The 20366-nt window shown below is 46.4% G+C and overlaps 1 protein-coding gene across 1 annotated transcript in view; it reads left to right on the top strand.

Moving 5' to 3' along the window:
* Positions 1-6892: 6892 nt before the first annotated feature.
* LOC144820302 (uncharacterized) overlaps positions 6893-20366 on the top strand; it is an 83971-nt gene continuing 70497 nt past the window's right edge. The window contains exons 1-2 of the mRNA XM_078677882.1: positions 6893-7011; positions 10174-13038. Of these exons, the coding sequence (XP_078534008.1) occupies positions 10320-13038 (2719 nt within the window). The 5' untranslated portion in view covers positions 6893-7011; positions 10174-10319. The remainder of the gene's footprint in view (positions 7012-10173; positions 13039-20366) is intronic.

Below are 20366 nucleotides of genomic sequence, written 5' to 3'. Positions count from 1 at the left end.
TACAATGCCAATAGCTCCAACTATTTTCTTTTTTATAAACACACAAATCTGATGCTTAGCTCCTACCTATTTGTTCTTTTCTGTCACCAAAAACGCAAAGCTATACACAGTTCCATGCCACACAATTCCGCTCCACACGTTTCCAGTTCACACCACATAATTTAACACCAAATCACATAATACAACTCAACAACATAATTACACAACACACCACATACATCCATTCCACACCATACAATTCCACATTGTGCCACAAAATTCAACAGCACAACACATAATTAAATTGAACTACTTACCACTCCACAACACACAATCCCACTCTACATAATGCCACTACACTGAATGCCACTTAATTGCTAACCATATATTTCCCCAGCACACCATGCCACCTACTGCCACTACACAAATATACTCCACACGATTCCACACCACACATTTACACAACTAACTAATCCAATCCAACCCATATAGTTACACTACACACCACATACATATACTCCATAACACATAACAAAAATACATTGCCATTTACAAAGCCAATAGCTCCAACTCAAAGAAATGCGAATCTGGTTGCATTTCCAATGCTTGTTTTATACATATAGCTCACCCCTAAGGTTGCCCCAGACAAATCAGGGGGCAAGGTGAACTGCATTTAAAAGGCTTGACAAGTACTTATAGGTTTTACATGTCCTGGTAGTGAAAAACTTTCAAAGACGTATTTCACTACCGCAAGGCCTACATCTCCGATAGAATCACATTGTGATTAATTTATGACATTTTTATAAGAGTAATTACCAAATGGGAAATTATAAATGAATCCAGTTTGGTGTCTCTGGAATCACAATTTAAAATCCTAACATGTGGTTAAGTCGGATTTAAATTGCAATTCTGAAGATGCCACTTTTAGAAAGTTGCAACACAAAAAGATGGACGAAATTCAGAACATTGTCATGCATTCACCCCCAGTCACAGATCTGGGGCTAAATCCATCTGTTTTTTTGCTCTCACCCCATTCCAGTTTGAACCCAGCCTTATGCATATCAGTCTTGACCCTACTCCCCAAGCAAACAGGCCAGACCAAACTGCCAGGCCAAGACTTGCCCAGACCAGACAACAAGCATTCTGGGACAAGTTACAGGGTACCATTCCTCATCAGCTAGGCTAGCTTGAATCCAGTGGTGTAGCAAGCACTGGACCAACATCTGGCCATACTCATCCAACTTAGGGTGAAAGGTACAACACAAAAAACTGAAGGATAGAATGCTGAACATTGTCAAATGTTCATACACAGTCATAGATCTGGACCTAAATCCATTGTTTTTTTTTTTGTGCTTGCCACGCCATTCCAGTTTGGACCCAGCCATATGCAAATCAGTCTTGACCCTGTTACCCATGGGAACAGTCCAGCCAGAACTCCCAGGCCAGGTCGACCGCAGACCGGAAAACAAGCATCCTGGAGCTGGTCTGGGGTATCACTCCTCACCTGTCAGGCTAGCTTGAATCCCATGGCGTTTCGCTATATGCAGATGATGTCATGCTATATGTTCAAATCCTGGAAGAAAACCTTTCACCCATAATCCAAGATGTCATTAATTTCAGTGAACACTCTGGCCTCTGCAACAATTGGTCCAAATCAGAAATATTCCCACTCTCTGACTGCATTGAAAAAAATTGTTGCAGTGGAGCCCGGACATGGTCAGATGCCTGGGGATCCGCTTGATGCACGATTACGATGAGCTGATTAGAGCCAATTTTAGGGTGGTATTGGATAAATTATAAACACAAGTTTATAAGGGGCTGTGCCTGTCTCCCTCTAGGATGGACTGCATCTCCCTGATGAAAATGGTGGTATTCCGAAGCTCATTTCTATTCGCCAACATTCCAGCTGAGCTCCTGCAATGTTTTGTAGGCAGCTGCGCCACATTCTCCTTAGGTTTAAATGGGGGGATCACCAGCCTAGGATAAGGTGGGAGATCCTTTGTAAACCACTGTGGGTGAAAGGACTGGCACTCCTGACTTCTACCTTTACTATCTAGTTGCATAGGCACACTACTGGTGCTATTGGACCCCTTCTGCAGCCCCTGCAGCACATGCTCGAGTAGAGCGGGCAGAGGCTATATCTCGGGATGTAATGAGCAGGGTGTACCTCCAGCCACATGTGGTGCGGGCAGATGGTGATGTGCAGTATGGTCCGAGCCTAGAGCTTCTGGAGGGGAGGCTCGAACTAGATAGCCCATGCTCTCCTCCTATCCCCTGCTGGATAATCCTTGGTTGCTACCAACCTATGAACATGCAATCAAATCTTTACTACAAAGAATTAAGTTGACAAAGCTTGGTGACCTCTTTGAAAATGGTAGCTTCTTATCCCTGGACAGTTTTAAAGCCCCCAGAGATGATTCCGCCTTGGAGATATTAGCTTACCATAGATTGTGTTCTGCTGTTAAGGCGGGCTCTTCTACTTAATGTTAATGTTAATGTTAGGCTACATTTATAAAGCGCACTGACACCGGAGGTTTCCTGGCGCTGATATTGAAGTTGGGGCAGGAGGGGGAGCTAATGAGAGGTTGAGAAGAGCCAGGTCTTTAAGCCCTTTCTAAAGCTCAGCAAGGTGTCAGAGGTTTTAATGTGTAGGGGGAAGGAGTTCCACAACTTGGGTGCCAGGAAGCTGAATCTCCGGCCGCCCAATTTTTTTAACTTGATCACTGGGGAGGTGAGAAGATGAAGGTGGGCCGAGCGGAGATTACGAGTCGGACGGTGTGGGTTGATGAGGGATTTCAGGAAGGACGGGCATTTAGTATGCAGTGCTTTGTAGATTAGGCATCCAATTTTGAAGGCAGCCCTTTGTTCGATGGGCAGCCAGTGCAGCTTGGCCAGGAGAGGTCTAGCAGATTGCCATTTGGGGACTTTACAAATAAGTCTTGCTGCCTGGTTCTGCACCATCTGGAGACGGTGGAGCAGGGACCTGGAAAGGCCCCAGTAAAGGGAGTTGGAGAAGTCGAGACGGGAGAGAACGAGGGAGATGACAATTTGCACCAAGGCCTCGTGAGAGAGCAAATGAGTGATTTTCCGGATTTTGCGAAGCTGGAACATGCTAGCAGAGATAATGGCTCCGACGTGGGTTTTCAGGGAGAGGTCTTTGTCAATGGTGACGCCCAGACTTTTTACTGAATTCGAAGGAGTGGGGGCAATGCCCAGTTCAGCTGGCCAGAATTGGGGTCCCCAGTGAGTAGAACTAGAGCAAGGCAGAAGGAGTTCCGTTTTTTCCGGATTCAGTTTAAGCTGATTAGATATCATCCATTGTTGGATGTGCAACATTACAGCCTGGAAATTGGATATCGCATCCGCGATGTCTAAGGGAAAGATGATCTGCATATCATCTGCATAGTTGAGGACAGTGCAGTTCCAGTTGCTAAGTGACTGAATTAGTGGACGAAGATACAGATTAAAAAGTAGAGGTGACAGGGAGGATCCCTGAGGGACTCCGCAGGTGGTGGGTACCTGGGTTGCAGTGAAGGGGCCTAGATGGACTGTCTGCACTCTGCACGAAAGGAAGGACTTAATCCAGTCCTGTGCAGGGCCCTGGATGCCTGCTTGTCCGACACGGTGGAGAAGGATGTCATGGTCCACCGTGTCGAACGCGGCCGAGAGGTCCAAGAGAATTAGTGCCTGGGAGGACCCTCTATCGGCATTCTCCCGAAGAGTATCAAAGACTTTGAGGATGACTGCCTCGGTAGAGTGGGCAGGCCTAAACCCTGCCTGGTTGGGATCCAAGAAGCCGGAGCTCTCAATGAACGCGGACAGACAGGTTGTAACATGGGCCTCCAATAGTTTGGAAGAATAAGGTAAAAGAGAAATAGGCCTGTAATTGGCTGGGTTGGCAGGGTCAGCTCCAGCTTTTTTTAGGAGAGGAACCAATATGGCCTGTTTGAACGCAGAGGGAACCGTGCCAGTGCTTAGGGAAGTGTTTAAGAGAGGGAGAATACTGTTTAGTAGAGCAGAGAAGACTGCCCTGAGGACCGATGGGGGACAGCAGTCCTCGGGCGAACCAGATTTAATGCGGGTTGTGAGCTCAGTGAGAGTGCTGGGAGTAATAGCTGGGAACTGGGTGAAAGTGATAGGGTTGAGAGGGGAAGAGTCAGAGGAACTAGGGGGGATGGATAAGGAGATGGCGTTCTTGATATCAGCGATTTTCTGAACGAAATAGGTGTTGAGCGTATTACAAGTGTCTTGGGTTGGAACCTGGGTGGGAAGAATTCTTTGGTCAGAGGAGAAGTCATTCATGATTTTAAAGATTTCTTTAGATTTGTTAGGAGCTGAGTTGATTCTTTCGGAGATATGTGAGGCCTTGGCTTTTATGATAGCACTTTTGTATTCATTACGGGCTTTCACATACTCCGCACGGTTCTCCGTGGAGTAGCCCCGTCTCCATTTGCGTTAACATTGCAGAATTAGCCAAAATATTGCTTCTTACTGTGTATATCAAGAACAGGGATGAGGGTCATTCCATATCCTTTCTGTAGGCTGCTTTCATGGCTGTGGATGAAGATTCCCTGAGGGAGGACAGGGCGAAGTGGAAAGCCACCCTGGGATGTACACTTTCAGATAAAACATGGGTCTACTGTTGTATGCGGGTAAAAGATACCCCTGTTAAGTATAAACACAAACTGATACACTATAGGTTTTTTCATCAATATTATTATACACCTGCACGCTTAATCAGATTCAGGGGTATTGGACACAATGCATTCAAAAGGTGTGGGAAGGAGGATGCTGACTTTTAACTCTTGTGCTGGAGCTGTGTGAGTATTCGCCAATACTGGCAAGATATATTCCAAGTACTGAATTAAGTTATTGGAACTGAAATGGATCCCTCTTCCCAGGTTGCTTTGTTGGGGGGTATGTAAAGTCCGCTTATACGCTGAAGGATGCTGCAAACCTCATGTTTTTTTACAAGCTTAAAGTGTACGTCTGGTACAAAGGGAGCACAGAGACTAACTGTCAAAGAAGAGCATGAAACCCACCTACATCACACACATCCTATTGATGTCAGTGCGTTCCATGCTCCTCCAGTGAAGGCTATCTCTTTTAATCAGCTGGCAATACGGCAAAACACGCAGGAGGAGTGCACGCGCTCCTAAGGATGCCATTCACGTGCTTCTTAGAATGCCGCTTAATCCACTAAGAAATGACATGCTGAGGAAATCGTTTCTCATGTTTGTATTTTCACACAATTAAAAAGCCATTTACTTTATTTTCCCCGCTGTCTCTTACTCGCACACAACACGATTCATGTAACGTCTCTGTGCCCCTGATAAAGTTTAAATTCTGTGAACTTCACCAAGTATCTCCAACTGTACTCACGAAGGGGCATATTATCAAGCACGGCGTTAAAATTATCACCGGTTTAGCGGCAGAAAACTGCAGCTAAAGCGGCGATAATGGGTATGATAATATGCCCTGGAGAATTCCCATAGAAGCCCATGTTCACACCAGAACATGGACTTCTATTGGAATTCTCAAGGGCATATTATCAAGCCCATTATCGCATCTTTAGCAGCAGTTTAGCGGCGATAATTTTAACTCTGTTTCTTGATAATATGCCCCGAAATTTTTGCAAAATTCAATCTTCTTGATGCTAAAGCTGGAACTTCTTCATTTATTTTCGTTGCTAACTTTGCAAAGACTGCGCTGCGCTGAAGGATGCTTCATTCATTTATTGTTCAAGCATAATGACACACCTGGTACAAAAGGTGCACAGAGAATAACTTTCAGAACAGGGCATGGACCACACCTAATCACACACATCCCATTGATGTCTCTGAGTCCCATTCTACTCTAGTGACATCCCCACAGGATACTTGTCCGCATCTGCGAAAGTCAGGGTCCTCACATGCCTTTTACTAGCCCTAGCTAAGAGGGAGGTGGCTAGGTGGCTATGATGCAGTGGCGTAGCAAAGAAAGGGGGGGGAGTTTGCCCCGAGCAGCAGGAGTTTTGGGGTCTGCGACCTCCAAACACCCTACCCCACCAACACTTATGGCTGCAGCAGGGCACAAAGGCTTGGACCGCCACGGGCTAGTAGCTAAAATGTTACTATTGCTGCACCTCTCATATTGCTGGTAATTATAACTGTGCTCCTGCTTAGGTGCCTTTGCTACCGTATACTGTCTATGTACTCCTGAACTGCAATACCTGACACCGGTATATGCTGATTATCTGAGGAATTGCTGTGTTCTGTTTGGGATGCATATTATTCACTAAAATCGAATACAAAAAAGAATTAGTATTTCTGGAACAGATAAATTAGGTATAAGCATGGGCGTAAAATCCGCTCCGCTCGCGGATTTTTCGGATTTTCGGCAAATCCGCAATCCGCGAACGCTCGCGAATTTGTCGAAAATCCGTGAATCCGCTCGCGGCGGATTTTTTGCTTGGTTGCGGCGCGCGGCGTGGTGCACGGCGTTCACTTTCCGTCATTTTAGCGTTTGCCGAGTTGTTTTTCTTTGCGAGTGACGCGCCATTTTAGATCTTGCTGCGTGTTCCCGCGGGAGTTTGTCGCCCGCGAATACGTACTCGCGGCTTGCCACCTTGCACAGCACACCTCGCGAGAGTTCGCAATTGCGAACATGTAGTTGCGGCGGAAAGGAACAATCTCGCACTTGCGAAATAGAGATTTTGCAATTTCGCACAAGAAAATCACCAGCAAACAGGATAAACCTTCAGAAAATTATGATTTTTATCAGAATCACTCCTCAGGTTGACATTTGCATGGCCTTTTTTTTTGCAAGGAGTCCATTTTGGGGGGGGGGGGGGAAGGAAGGAAGTGCCCCACAGTCTCCAACTTCCTGTTCCTGTCCAGCAGGCTCCTCCCAGTGCTTTGTCCATCTCCTGGTCACTTTCATTTGGATCTGGAGCTGGAAGGATTACTTTTTGTGGGTGCTGCTGGATATTTGGATTTGAGGCCTTTTTGACTGTCTTTGGATCACTTTTGGATTAGAAATCAACTTTCACAAGTAAGTTTGTTTGGGGCATTACAGTTGCTGCAAGTACAATTTTGGAACTTTTTCAGAAAATTAAATAAATTATATTGTGGGTAGCCACAGTATCCAGTAGGACCAGGGTTGGTTATGGGTGCATGATACAACTGTTTTGTTGAATTTAAACACCATTGAGGCCATGGATGGGCTGGGATTGTGCAGATTTTATTGTTTTTTGTCGTTTTTTTGGGCCTGCTGGTGTGGCCCTTTGCCCAGGGGTGGTGAGTGTTGCATGGGCCTAGTCTTTCTGTGGGGTGTCTTCTTGAATTTAAACATAATTGAGGCCATGGATGGGCTGGGATTGTGCTTATTTTATTGTTTTTTGTCGTTTTTGGGGGGCTGCTGGTGTGGCCTTTTGCTTGCCCAGGGGTGGTGGTGGTGCATGGACTGAGTGTGCCTGTGGTGTTGTCTCACTCTCTTTGATGTAAACATCATGGATGGCATTGGATTGTGGTGATTTCTGGCTGTTTTTCTGTTTTTTGGGGGTGTACTGTTGATGTGGTCTGGCCATGTGGGTGGTGGTGGTGGCCATCTTGAGTGCTGGCTGGTACAGGCAACATGTGCTTGGGGTGTAAGGGGGCCATTTTGAGGAGAGGCAGTGTCTGAGGCCTGCACTTATTTTGCCTACTTTTCATCCCTTATGCCCAGGGGTAGTGAGTGTTGCATGGGCCTAGTGTTTCTGAGGGGTGTCTTCTTGAATTTAAACACCATTGAGGCCATGGATGGGCTGGGATTGTGCAGATTTTATTGTTTTTTGTCGTTTTTTTGGGCCTGCTGGTGTGGCCCTTTGCCCAGGGGTGGTGAGTGTTGCATGGGCCTAGTCTTTCTGTGGGGTGTCTTCTTGAATTTAAACACCATTGAGGCCATGGATGGGCTGGGATTGTGCAGATATTATTGTTTTTTGTCGTTTTTTTGGGCCTGCTGGTGTGGCCCTTTGCCCAGGGGTGGTGAGTGTTGCATGGGCCTAGTCTTTCTGTGGGGTGTCTTCTTGAATTTAAACATAATTGAGGCCATGGATGGGCTGGGATTGTGCTTATTTTATTGTTTTTTGTCGTTTTTGGGGGGCTGCTGGTGTGGCCTTTTGCTTGCCCAGGGGTGGTGGTGGTGCATGGACTGAGTGTGCCTGTGGTGTTGTCTCACTCTCTTTGATGTAAACATCATGGATGGCATTGGATTGTGGTGATTTCTGGCTGTTTTTCTGTTTTTTGGGGGTGTACTGTTGATGTGGACTGGCCATGTGGGTGGTGGTGGTGGTGGCCATCTTGAGTGCTGGCTGGTACAGGCAACATGTGCTTGGGGTGTAAGGGGGCCATTTTGAGGAGAGGCAGTGTCTGAGGCCTGCACTTATTTTGCCTACTTTTCATCCCTTATGCCCAGGGGTAGTGAGTGTTGCATGGGCCTAGTGTTTCTGAGGGGTGTCTTCTTGAATTTAAACACCATTGAGGCCATGGATGGGCTGGGATTGTGCAGATTTTATTGTTTTTTGTCGTTTTTTTGGGCCTGCTGGTGTGGCCCTTTGCCCAGGGGTGGTGAGTGTTGCATGGGCCTAGTCTTTCTGTGGGGTGTCTTCTTGAATTTAAACACCATTGAGGCCATAGATGGGCTGGGATTGTGCAGATTTTATTGTTTTTTGTCGTTTTTTTGGGCCTGCTGGTGTGGCCCTTTGCCCAGGGGTGGTGAGTGTTGCATGGGCCTAGTCTTTCTGTGGGGTGTCTTCTTGAATTTAAACACCATTGAGGCCATGGATGGGCTGGGATTGTGCAGATTTTATTGTTTTTTGTCGTTTTTTTGGGCCTGCTGGTGTGGCCCTTTGCCCAGGGGTGGTGAGTGTTGCATGGGCCTAGTCTTTCTGTGGGGTGTCTTCTTGAATTTAAACATAATTGAGGCCATGGATGGGCTGGGATTGTGCTTATTTTATTGTTTTTTGTCGTTTTTGGGGGGCTGCTGGTGTGGCCTTTTGCTTGCCCAGGGGTGGTGGTGGTGCATGGACTGAGTGTGCCTGTGGTGTTGTCTCACTCTTTTTGATGTAAACATCATGGATGGCATTGGATTGTGGTGATTTCTGGCAGTTTTTCTGTTTTTTGGGGGTGTACTGTTGATGTGGACTGGCCATGTGGGTGGTGGTGGTGGCCATCTTGAGTGCTGGCTGGTACAGGCAACATGTGCTTGGGGTGTAAGGGGGCCATTTTGAGGAGAGGCAGTGTCTGAGGCCTGCACTTATTTTGCCTACTTTTCATCCCTTATGCCCAGGGGTAGTGAGTGTTGCATGGGCCTAGTGTTTCTGAGGGGTGTCTTCTTGAATTTAAACACCATTGAGGTCATGGATGGACTGGGAATGTGCAGATTTTATTGGTTTTTGTCGTTTTTTTGGGCCTGCTGGTGTGGCCCTTTGCCCAGGGGTGGTGAGTGTTGCATGGGCCTAGTCTTTCTGTGGGGTGTCTTCTTGAATTTAAACACCATTGAGGCCATGGATGGGCTGGGATTGTGCAGATTTTATTGTTTTTTGTCGTTTTTTTGGGCCTGCTGGTGTGGCCCTTTGCCCAGGGGTGGTGAGTGTTGCATGGGCCTAGTCTTTCTGTGGGGTGTCTTCTTGAATTTAAACATAATTGAGGCCATGGATGGGCTGGGATTGTGCTTATTTTATTGTTTTTTGTCGTTTTTGGGGGGCTGCTGGTGTGGCCTTTTGCTTGCCCAGGGGTGGTGGTGGTGCATGGACTGAGTGTGCCTGTGGTGTTGTCTCACTCTCTTTGATGTAAACATCATGGATGGCATTGGATTGTGGTGATTTCTGGCTGTTTTTCTGTTTTTTGGGGGTGTACTGTTGATGTGGACTGGCCATGTGGGTGGTGGTGGTGGCCATCTTGAGTGCTGGCTGGTACAGGCAACATGTGCTTGGGGTGTAAGGGGGCCATTTTGAGGAGAGGCAGTGTCTGAGGCCTGCGCTTATTTTGCCTACTTTTCATCCCTTATGCCCAGGGGTAGTGAGTGTTGCATACTTGCATGTCCCTAGTCTTTCTGTGGGGTGTCTTCAATGTAAACATCATGGATGGCATGGGATTGTGCTCATTTTTCTGTGTTTTGTCGATTTTTTGGGGTGTATAACTGAACTGATGTTCCTCTGTCTTCCATTGCTTTTAGGTGCACAAGAAGACTCAATAGAACCACCAGTGCCAGGAAGAAGTCCTGCAGCGGTGTGTGCAGCATAACGTCACGCGACGTCACGTCTGGACACAGAACCCTCTGCAACTCGTGCAACTGCTGCCTGCTGACCTGCTCTGAAGAAGATGGCCCCAAAAAAAGTAACCCGTAGCTCCTCTAGCAAGAAAGGTGCCAGTAAGGAGCAGAAGAAGCAAGTTACCAAGGACACTGGTGTGCCGCCCGCCCCTTTTTTTGTGAGTAAAAAAAAAAGTATGCCTGCAGCAGCTGCAGCGGGATCTGCTGGGGACCAAGCTGGCAGCAGCACCCCCGCTCCATTGGGCTCAGTGCCACCACCACCACCACGCCAACTTAAGTCCAAGCCCTTGAGTGCTGCAGAGGCAGCCAGTATACTTCTTCAATCACCATCGACCAGTGATGTTGGCTCATCGCAAGAAAGCAGCAGCAATGTCCCTCAATCAACACAGGTTGTTGTAGCTCATCTGACGAGTGTTGAACAACCACAGCGGCAACAACAATCACATGTGCAAGTACAAGCCCAAGTACATGTGGAAGGAGAGGCAGCGCAAGGAGATGCGCATGCAGAGGTGCATGGAGGGTCACAACAAGTGCCCACAATAGTTGTTCCTCCCGAAGTAGGGGCACATCAGGAAATCGACAATCAAGGCGAGGTATCATTTGAGGAAGCCACTCCTCCTGATGATCCTTCATTGTCTTCCACAACCCTAGCAAGGAAGAGATCAAGGGTGGTGTCTACATCCTCTTCAAGCACACCTCCTTCTGATGATACGGATCAAACTTGGGAACCAGCACCACAGCCGTCTGAGAGTGAGGCACACCATGATCCAACAAAGGTACTTAAGCGTAAAAGGAAGCTCGTCCAAAGTCTCAGACTTATGGAGTGTGATGAGGCTCAACAAGAAGTGGCGGATACTGCTGCTGATGAAGACTCTGCCAACGACGACCCAGTCATCATAAAGGTCACTGCAGCCCCAGCGGGCATGCAGCAAACAGACATTTTGACCCTAGCCCGAAGAGCTGCTGCGCGTGATGATGATGATGATGATGTTGTCGATGAGGAGGCAGTGGAAACACCACAATCATTGGAGTTAAGTAGTACACCAACTCGTCCCGCTTCCATATTTCTTTCTGGCAAGAAGAGACCTGCGTCAACCTCGACCTTAATTAGTGGCGGTGAAAGTGGAAAACGTACAAAAGTTGGCCAATCCAGATCCTCCACTTCATCTGGCATTAGCTTCATGACCACCACCACCACCAGTATCGCCGCCTCCTCCAGGTCCCACAGACACTTCAAGTCCCCAGTTTGGGACTTCTTTACTGTTTGTCCCAAAAATCCAAGGTTTGCCATTTGTACCCTTTGTAAGCTTGCAGTTAGTCGTGGTAAGCCAGGTAGCAACTATGGTACCGGCGGCCAGAGTGGTCATCTTGACAGAAAGCACGGTGTCCAATGGTTTGCGCACCTAGCTGCGATCAAGAAAGGCCAAAATCAAGGAAACGTTGATGTTTCATCTGATGTTGACGAGCAGGAAGAAGACGTGTCAAACACTTCCCTTACACCCAGTACCCCTCTCAGCAGCACACCCAATGTGAGGCACACTAAGAGTGTTGGAGCGAGTGAGACACCAACGCACAAAAGTTCACCAGCGAGCAAAATTGGGTCAACGAAGTCATTATCAGCCCGTAAATGCTTGGTCCAGGCCAACATTAGAACAATGCTTACTTCAGACGTGCCATATGAACGCAACCACCCACTGACGCGTCTGTATAACACTAAGCTGGCTAAAATGCTAGCTGTGGACCTTCTACCTTTTTCTTTTGTAGAAGCGGTAGGTTTTCTTGAATTAGTTGCAACGCTCTGCCCTAAATGGAAGGTTCCGAGCCGGTTCTATTTTGCCAGAGTTGCGGTTCCAGCACTACATGAAGATGTGCTGCAGGCGATTGGGGCAGCTTTGCAGAAGAGTGCTGTTCACACAATACATCTGACAACAGACATGTGGACCAGTGGCCCAGGCGATGATTACATGTGCATCACTGCACACTGGGTCTCTTTTTCAGGTGTTATAGCAAAGCTAAACGCAGGTGTTGACCCGGACCAAGTTTTCAAAGCTGCTCGGAAACATGCAACACTAGCCATGTTTGCCTTGGAGAAAAGTCACACAGCAGAAAACCTTTTGGAAGAGTTTGACAAAAAGGTGTTGTCAATGCTATCCCCCCTAAAACGCAAGATTGGTTATGTTTCCACGGATAATGGCGCCAATGTAGTTAAGGCCATGTCACAGGGTCACCATGTTAGAGTGCCGTGTTTGGCGCACTGTATCAACCTGGTAGTTCAAAAATTCTTGAGTGATAAAGAGAGTCCAGCGTTCGAGGTAATGGCCACCTGCCGCAAAATGTGCAACCATTTCAGCCATTCTTTTAAGGCCCGGAAGCATCTGCGGAGACTGCTACTTCAACGTGGAATGCCAGTGAAAGCACTCATCCAGGAGGTGGCAACACGTTGGAACTCAACCTTCTACATGCTTGAGCGTCTGCATGAGCAGTATACGGTACTCGATCACTATTTCTTGACAGAGGCTACATCTCAGAAGGAGGACCTGCGGATGAGTAAGGCGCAATGGGCCATAGTTAAAAGCCTGACAGACATGCTTCGTCCTTTTGAGTTCTTCACGCGTGCAGTCAGCCAGGAGGACTGTAATTTGGGAAAAGCTATCCCATTGTTGTGCATACTGGAGCACCAACTGATGGCGGTTTCTTCTGAGTTTGAAAAAGATGAAAAAAAAAAAAAACATTTCATTTTGTCTGAGAAATTATTACATCGCCTACGTGGTGATGAACGTCTTAAAAACATCAACTCAGATCAGCATTACATTTGTGCTACTATTCTGGATCCACGCTACAAAAAGGCGCTGGCAGACAACGCATTCTTTCCTTTCGCTGATGCAGATGTTCAAAAGTACAAACATTGGTTAGCCTGGTCAGCCAAGAGGTTTGAAAAAGAACGGCAGGTTATTGAAGGAGAAGCCAGTACATCAGCATCAGCATCAGCAGGCCATCCGCAGTCACAAGAATCCACTTCTGCACCTGTGGCTGGGGCACAAGTGACCTCTCAGCCGTTAAAGACACCGGCAACTGGATCATCTGCACCACACACAATGACAACACTAACAGTGGCTGGGGAGGAGGATTGGCTAAGTTTGATGGGGTATGGTTCTCTAAAAAATGTCACAGGCACAGCAAAAAGTAAGCAAAGTGGAGGAACAGTTGATGACCTTGAGTCGATGGTGCAGGACTATCTGAATGACTCAACAGTGGTCTTTCTTAATGAGGAGCCATTGCAGTATTGGCATGGCAAAAAACAATTGTGGCCACAGCTCTACAACCTGGCTATAAACTATTTGTCTTGCCCACTCGCAAGTGTGTCTTCTGAACGTGTTTTCAGTGCTGCTGGTGGCATTGTAACTGCCAAACGGAGCCGCCTATCGCCCAAAAATGTGGAGCGGCTGACAATGATCAAGATGAATCAGCACCTCATACCACCAGATTACAAAGTGCGAGAAAGCACGCCACATGAAGACGATGAGGACAGCAACGTAGATGAGGGGATTTTTTCTCTGTTCGGTGCCACTGACCTCATCCAGCCTGAATTCGCAGAGTATGATGACGAAATCTTGTTCTTATTCCCTGACACCGAGCCCTGAAAATGAGACAATCAATCAAGAACTTTCTTTTTCGTCCTTATTCACTTTTATTCCTGTGTGCTTTGTGTCTCTCTTTCTTTGTTTTGCACAGTTAATTTAATTCAAACTTTAATCACCTAATCCCAAAAACAAGACCATCATCAGAACTGTCTTCACTTGTTTGCTTATTGATTTGAAGGTGCCGCAGTCTACATTCCTCAGGTTCACAAGTTCTGAAGAACATGCTCCTCTATCCTCCTCCTCCAGACTGCGATTTCCCTCCAAGCAGAGTGCTGGATTACGCACAATGAAGAAAGACTCAGCACTTGTGGGGGTGTTGTACTTCTTTGCGGGTGAGTTGACGGTTTTGGGCCCATTGCTGTGAAGCTCTAATAATGGACAAAAGTGTTTTGGACCAAATATGAGGTGGAAATTTCTTGCCGTTTTTGCTGACTTGCTTGCCTTTGAGGTGCTCTTTGGCGGGGTTCCGGGGGTTTGTGTGTAATTTTTGGTGTCTGTCGAAGCACTGCTGCGACAGTCTAATCTTGATTGCATTTGCTTTTCAGGAAATCCGTGGTGGAAAACAGGAGTTATGATGATTGATGATGACCTAGCTGCACAGCGCGTTACTTTGGACCGAAGGCCGAGAGATATTGTAAGTATGAGATTTAGCTTTTTCGCTGTTTGGGGGTGTTGTCGGGTGTTTTTTTGCGGGTGGGTTGGCGCCGGCGGGTCTTGCCTGGGGCATTCCTGGGAAGGTCTAATACCGGATACAAGTGTTTTGGACAAAATCCATAAGGAACAGCCTTTTTTTTGCCATTTCTTCAGACATCTTGCTCAATGTAGCCTTTTGGGGGGCTTCCTGCTGTTCGTGGGTGGGTTGCGGCCGGGGTCTCTGTCGAAGCACTGCTGCGACAGTCTAATCTTGATTGCATTTGCTTTTCAGGAAATCCGTGGTGGAAAACAGGAGTTATGATGATTGATGATGATGACGACCTAGCTGCACAGCGCCGCGTTTGGACCGAAGGCCGAGAGACATTGTAAGTATGAGATTTAGCTTTTTCGCTGTTTGGTGGTGTTGTGTCGCGTGTTTTTTTGCGGGTGGGTTGGCGCCGGCGGGTCTTGCCTGGGGCATTCCTGGGAAGGTCTAATACCGGATACAAGTGTTTTGGACAAAATCCATAAGGAACAGCCTTTTTTTTGCCATTTCTTCAGACATCTTGCTCAATGTAGCCTTTTGGGGGGCTTCCTGCTGTTCGTGGGTGGGTTGCGGCCGGGGTCTCTGTCGAAGCACTGCTGCGACAGTCTAATCTTGATTGCATTTGCTTTTCAGGAAATCCGTGGTGGAAAACAGGAGTTATGATGATTGATGATGATGATGACGACCTAGCTGCACAGCGCCGCGTTTGGACCGAAGGCCGAGAGACATTGTAAGTATGAGATTTAGCTTTTTCGCTGTTTGGTGGTGTTGTGTCGGGTGTTTTTTTGCGGGTGGGTTGGCGGGTCTTGCCTGGGGCATTCCTGGGAAGGTCTAATACCGGCTAGAAGTTAGTTGGACAAAATCCATAAGGAAACACCAGTTTTGGCACTTTTTGTAAGTTAGGGTTCGTTAGGGTTAGCCCTAGCAGCAGGATTGCATGTGTTTAGGGGGGTTCTATTGCAACGCGGTTCTGTTGTTGTAGAGCACTGTTGGAGCGATGCTGGCTATGGATACTTTTGCTTGCAGGCAAGTGGTTTGAATACAATCCACGGTCTGTATTTGGGTCTACTGTTACTTTCAAAGTACGTTTTGTAACCATTTTTCTGCTAGGCATCGTTTTTGGAGATATGATTGGGTTCTTCTACATTTTTGCGACTGGCTTTAGTAAGGGTCTTGGTGGGAGCATTGCTGGGAAGGTCAAATTTTGTTCTAAAACACAGTAGTACACCCACCTTGAGGGGAAAGATCCGCTATAATATTTTGGCCATACTTATTGATCCTTAAAAAGGTGACTCAGACAGAGCACGCAATTTCAAAAATATTGTACTGTCTATTAGGGAAATCAAAGTGTGACTTTTTGAACCACACAGCGTACATACCTTTTATTTATTTATCAGTGGTATTGTAATAGCACTTCCTGTTTTCCGTTCAATAATTACAGGCCGGGTTTCAGTCAACATCCGCCAGGCAGGCAGTGGACAGGGTGTCTCTTCTGTCAGTGGTCACCACCACATTGATGGACGAAGCGTCAGCTGGAATGGAGGAGTGCCGCCAATAAGAGGAATTGTTTGCTGCATGCAACTTACTTACCAATTTCAACAGGACAACTCCAACAACATACGCAATACAGATACAGTATCCATTGTTGTCTTTTATTCTATGAGTGTGACTGCATGTGCTTACCTTTACTTTGTAACCAAAGATTGTCTGTAAACTCTGTATCTTCAATTATTGTTTGTCCATGCTCTGCTTTTTTTTTCTTCTCTCAACAAAACCTACCCAAAAAGAAACCCCCATTCCCATCCATTTTACAAACCCTAACCCTCTTCCCCCGGGCTGTGTTGTTTTGCTTGATGTCTGACTAAAATGACATCAATAATTCCACACACTTGCTGGGGAGGATAAGGTGATAGCAGCAACAGGCTGGTGAAGGAATACGAGGATATCTTCTAGACTTACTCAGCTTCAGTACTATATCTTCTAGTAGTAGTAGCCAATGTCAAATAAATTCAACGCAAGTACTAGTTATACTTGCAATACTTTACCATTTGTTAGGCTACATTATGGCACTGTTCTAGTGTACTGTCACCTGCTATTTTCTCGATCGTACCGTAACCGTTGTAATGCTACAGTAAGGAGTACAAACAAGGTTTCGTTTTCTTTTTTTCCATAGGCATGCAACTGCCACTGTGTCACACCACTAGTAACACCGCAATGAGGAAATGTCACCCGCCCAGGAATGACAACGTTAATCCCCATTTCACCTGGAGCCAGCCCTGGGCCTAGCCCTAATTTCTAACACAAATTACAGGTAAGATAAGCGTTTGGTGGGAGGTAGTATAATGGAGTATTATTTCGGAGTAGACAAGAGTTTGACGGTTGTACTACTAAAGTCCTACGACTGTTCAGGAAAACAAAGTTACTGTTACACCCCCGCCCCCCACCCACCAGACTGAAAAGCAGTAAAAAACAGGTATGGTCAGATAAAGTAGTTGAAAAATATATTTATTTATCCCTAACAAAATAATCTCCCTCACCCACCCTAACCCCAACGATTGTCTCTGAAACGTCCCAAAACGATCCCAACTCCCAAATCCCACCCCCCAAAAGTCTATAAAAAAAGGGCAAGGGACACTCCACTACTGGAGGGTGCTGGTGCTGGTGCATGATGCGGCATGGGCATCATACTCCTTGCGGAGGGTGGCAAGCTCGGAGCGGAGGCCCTTAACCAAGGTCTTATACCTCAGGACCTCCTGCTCCAGGTTGGACATGCGGACTCGTAGGCGGTGTTGGCGTTCCTTGCAGCTCCTGTGGGGGGCAGCTGGTGTTTCGGGTGCTTGGCGGTGGCGGTCGGCTTTCTTAGCCCGGCTCGGTCCCGCTGGTTTAGTCACGGAGGAGGATGCAGTGGTCACAGTCGAAGATGTTGCCCCGCTCGACTGCGTGTCCTCCTCCTCCTCCAGGGCCACCAGCCGCCGATACTCGGCGACTGTGGCCTCCAGCCTCCGTTGCCGGGCCAATCTAGCCTGCTCCCTCCTTGTTGTTGATTTGGAAGGAGCAACTATATGAAGAAAGAAAGACATAGTCTGTAACCAATGCTCCTTATTAATAACACAAAGTGATTGAGCCGAAAGTTGGGTCACAGAGTACAAGTAGCAAATTGAAAGCACAGTACATAACTATTGAGGACAGTATCTATGTAACCCTCCCACTTCTGCATCCTTGCTCTAACAGTAGTGGTAGTTTAATGAACTAATTCTACGACCACTATGGACTTCCATTACAGTCGACTATGACAGTACACCAGTCTTATTCTTCTTCTTCTCTCTTGTTTAGGGAAATGGGTACGTTATCTTATGCAAGCCGGCAGAATGACATGGACACAGCACAGTGAAGTTGCACCCGAGAAAAAAAGTTGCACACCATGATGATGGAGACAGACTTGCGTTACTGTACCGGTCCAGTACATGCAGGTGGTGAAGCTATTACTTTTCTATTACGGGTGGCACTGAGAATACTCTGTTACAAGGGCTACTGCTTAATTAATTTACCTTTCACCCTACAGTGCAAATGAGTACTAGAAAAGGAAACTGAAGAAGCTAACTAATTTGATTATCTATCACTTCACATGGGACGTATTTAATGACAGATGAGATGACTTTAGGTGCTTTGCTTAATATTGAGTGAACACAGTGATACACCCACACATGAATGACGTACTACAAGTAAACTAAAGTTATTAAGAGAGGTACGGAGTGTCCACCGTAATAACCAGATATATGCTGTGAATGCAAACGCAATACAAAGTACTGCTACTATTCATGGTAGTATTGGACACATTTACAATTTCTTTTCCTTGCCTTCCCTGCACTGGGACGGACGTGCGGGTGCGGTGGTACATGCTCTTCAAGGTAACACTTACTTCACCTGGCGACCATCTACTCTCTCTAGATACACATTTGCTATGTAAGAGTCAGAGAATACCATGCTCCAGGCATCCATTCATTCAAAGTATACGCACACATACAGTTTCTGTTTCACCCACCCAGGCTGCTGTCCTTCCACCCATCCTTGCTTCATCATTGACCCAGCCATGCACCATACCATATTCTTTCCTTCCCAGCCACCTCTGGGTCCAAGCAAACACATATCGTTCTTCTTTGCCAGCCATCATACAAGTTCGCGTCCCACTTACTTACACCCTTCTTTCGCTTTTCGTTCATCCCATCCATCACGTTCGTCTAAGAACTTATTGGGATTCTTCTCACCAAAAACTTCACAGCTAAGTCGAAGTACATTTCGAGGAGGCTACTACCTGGTTGATTTGTAATTGTAATACACCCGTGCAGAAAGCACACTATGCAGTCTTCAATCTCAATAAGTAAGGAATATATAGCTTACCTGTTTCCGCCACCACCGTTTGATCCCCCACAGGAACGGCCACCAGCTCTTCTACCGCCGCATCCTCCCCAGAAGCCTCCGAGTCCAAGTCCAACACATCAGCCACCTCCGCGCTGGCCCCGTCACCAGATGTTACACCTACAAAGTACATTTAAGAAAGTTAGAATACACCACTCACTACTATATAATATTTGGTCTAGGAGAAATGTTAAAAAAACAGAATACAATGTAATAATTTGTGACTGTCTACTCCATAGTAAAAATGTCCCATTTTCCAGGGAAGGCTGTTGTCTTGCTGCACTTTTATGCACAACTGATGAATGCTTGCTTTTGATTTTTAACACGCACCACTTTTTCTCCTAACAGACAGAAGCTTGACTCCTGAGTCCTAAGAACACGACCAGGATCAAGTTCAAAGTAGGTGAGAGTACGGCTCGACCACAAGAAATGTGTCCAATTAATCGTCAGCACTAACCACTTTTCCGTTTACAGTTAAATAGTTTTATGACAAAGTAGATTTCAATAAATGTGTTTACTTTTAATAAAGCTTTTACACTTAAATAGACTCTGTGGTTTTTGTTCCTCTAGACTAGAGTGGATGAGCTAAAGGTTTTGGAATTTTTGCAAGCATGAGTGCCTCTGACACTTCTTGACTGTGCTGTGACTCCGTACTACTCTCTTGTCCTGCGTACGATAATCTAGAGATCATTGGGGATCTATAATCGGTGACTTCGGGAGCTGAATGACTCTGCCACACTATCTAGTCAGTAAGGAGACAGTGCATAGAGGTATTGCTGAATATAATGGGAGTCCAATGGAATTGCCAAATGTCCAATCTTAGTTAGCTACACAGACAGACTAATAAGAATAGTCTAGTAATACCACAGGGAGTCATATTCGAGGCAGGATAAGAATTTATATCCAGTCTACAAGAAGATCAAAGACGATTTAGAAAAAATCGAATGAGGAACGCTAGGAAAAAATAGGTACTGTTTAGTAAAATGTAAACTTACTGGGGCCAGCAAAGGAGCCCTCGCCTGCCCGATCCTGGCCTGCATCCTCAGCACCCTCCTCCTGTGTCCTCTTGCCCTTGGGGGGAGCTGATGTACAACATGAAAGAAAGAAAAACCATAAAACATGGATGAGATTTTTCAACCAAATCAAACATTTCAAAAGAACAATAACAACATATTTTGGAAAAATAGCAAATAGATAGACAACTATTCCACGGGATCTATCTCATGTGGTATACTACGTTATTCGTATTGCCTGATTTGCGGAACGTTGACTTAGAAAGTTCCTATGTAACTCAATAAACAGACTACTAAAGAGGTTTGCCTAGGCCTGGCACTGCAGGCAGTAGTGCACAACACGTGACA

Source organism: Lissotriton helveticus, chromosome 2_1 (assembly GCF_964261635.1).
Source record: "Lissotriton helveticus chromosome 2_1, aLisHel1.1, whole genome shotgun sequence".
In the NCBI taxonomy this organism is placed as follows: Eukaryota; Metazoa; Chordata; class Amphibia; order Caudata; family Salamandridae; genus Lissotriton; species Lissotriton helveticus.
Note: the sequence above shows the minus strand (reverse complement) of the source record. Positions and strands in the feature narration are given on the sequence as shown.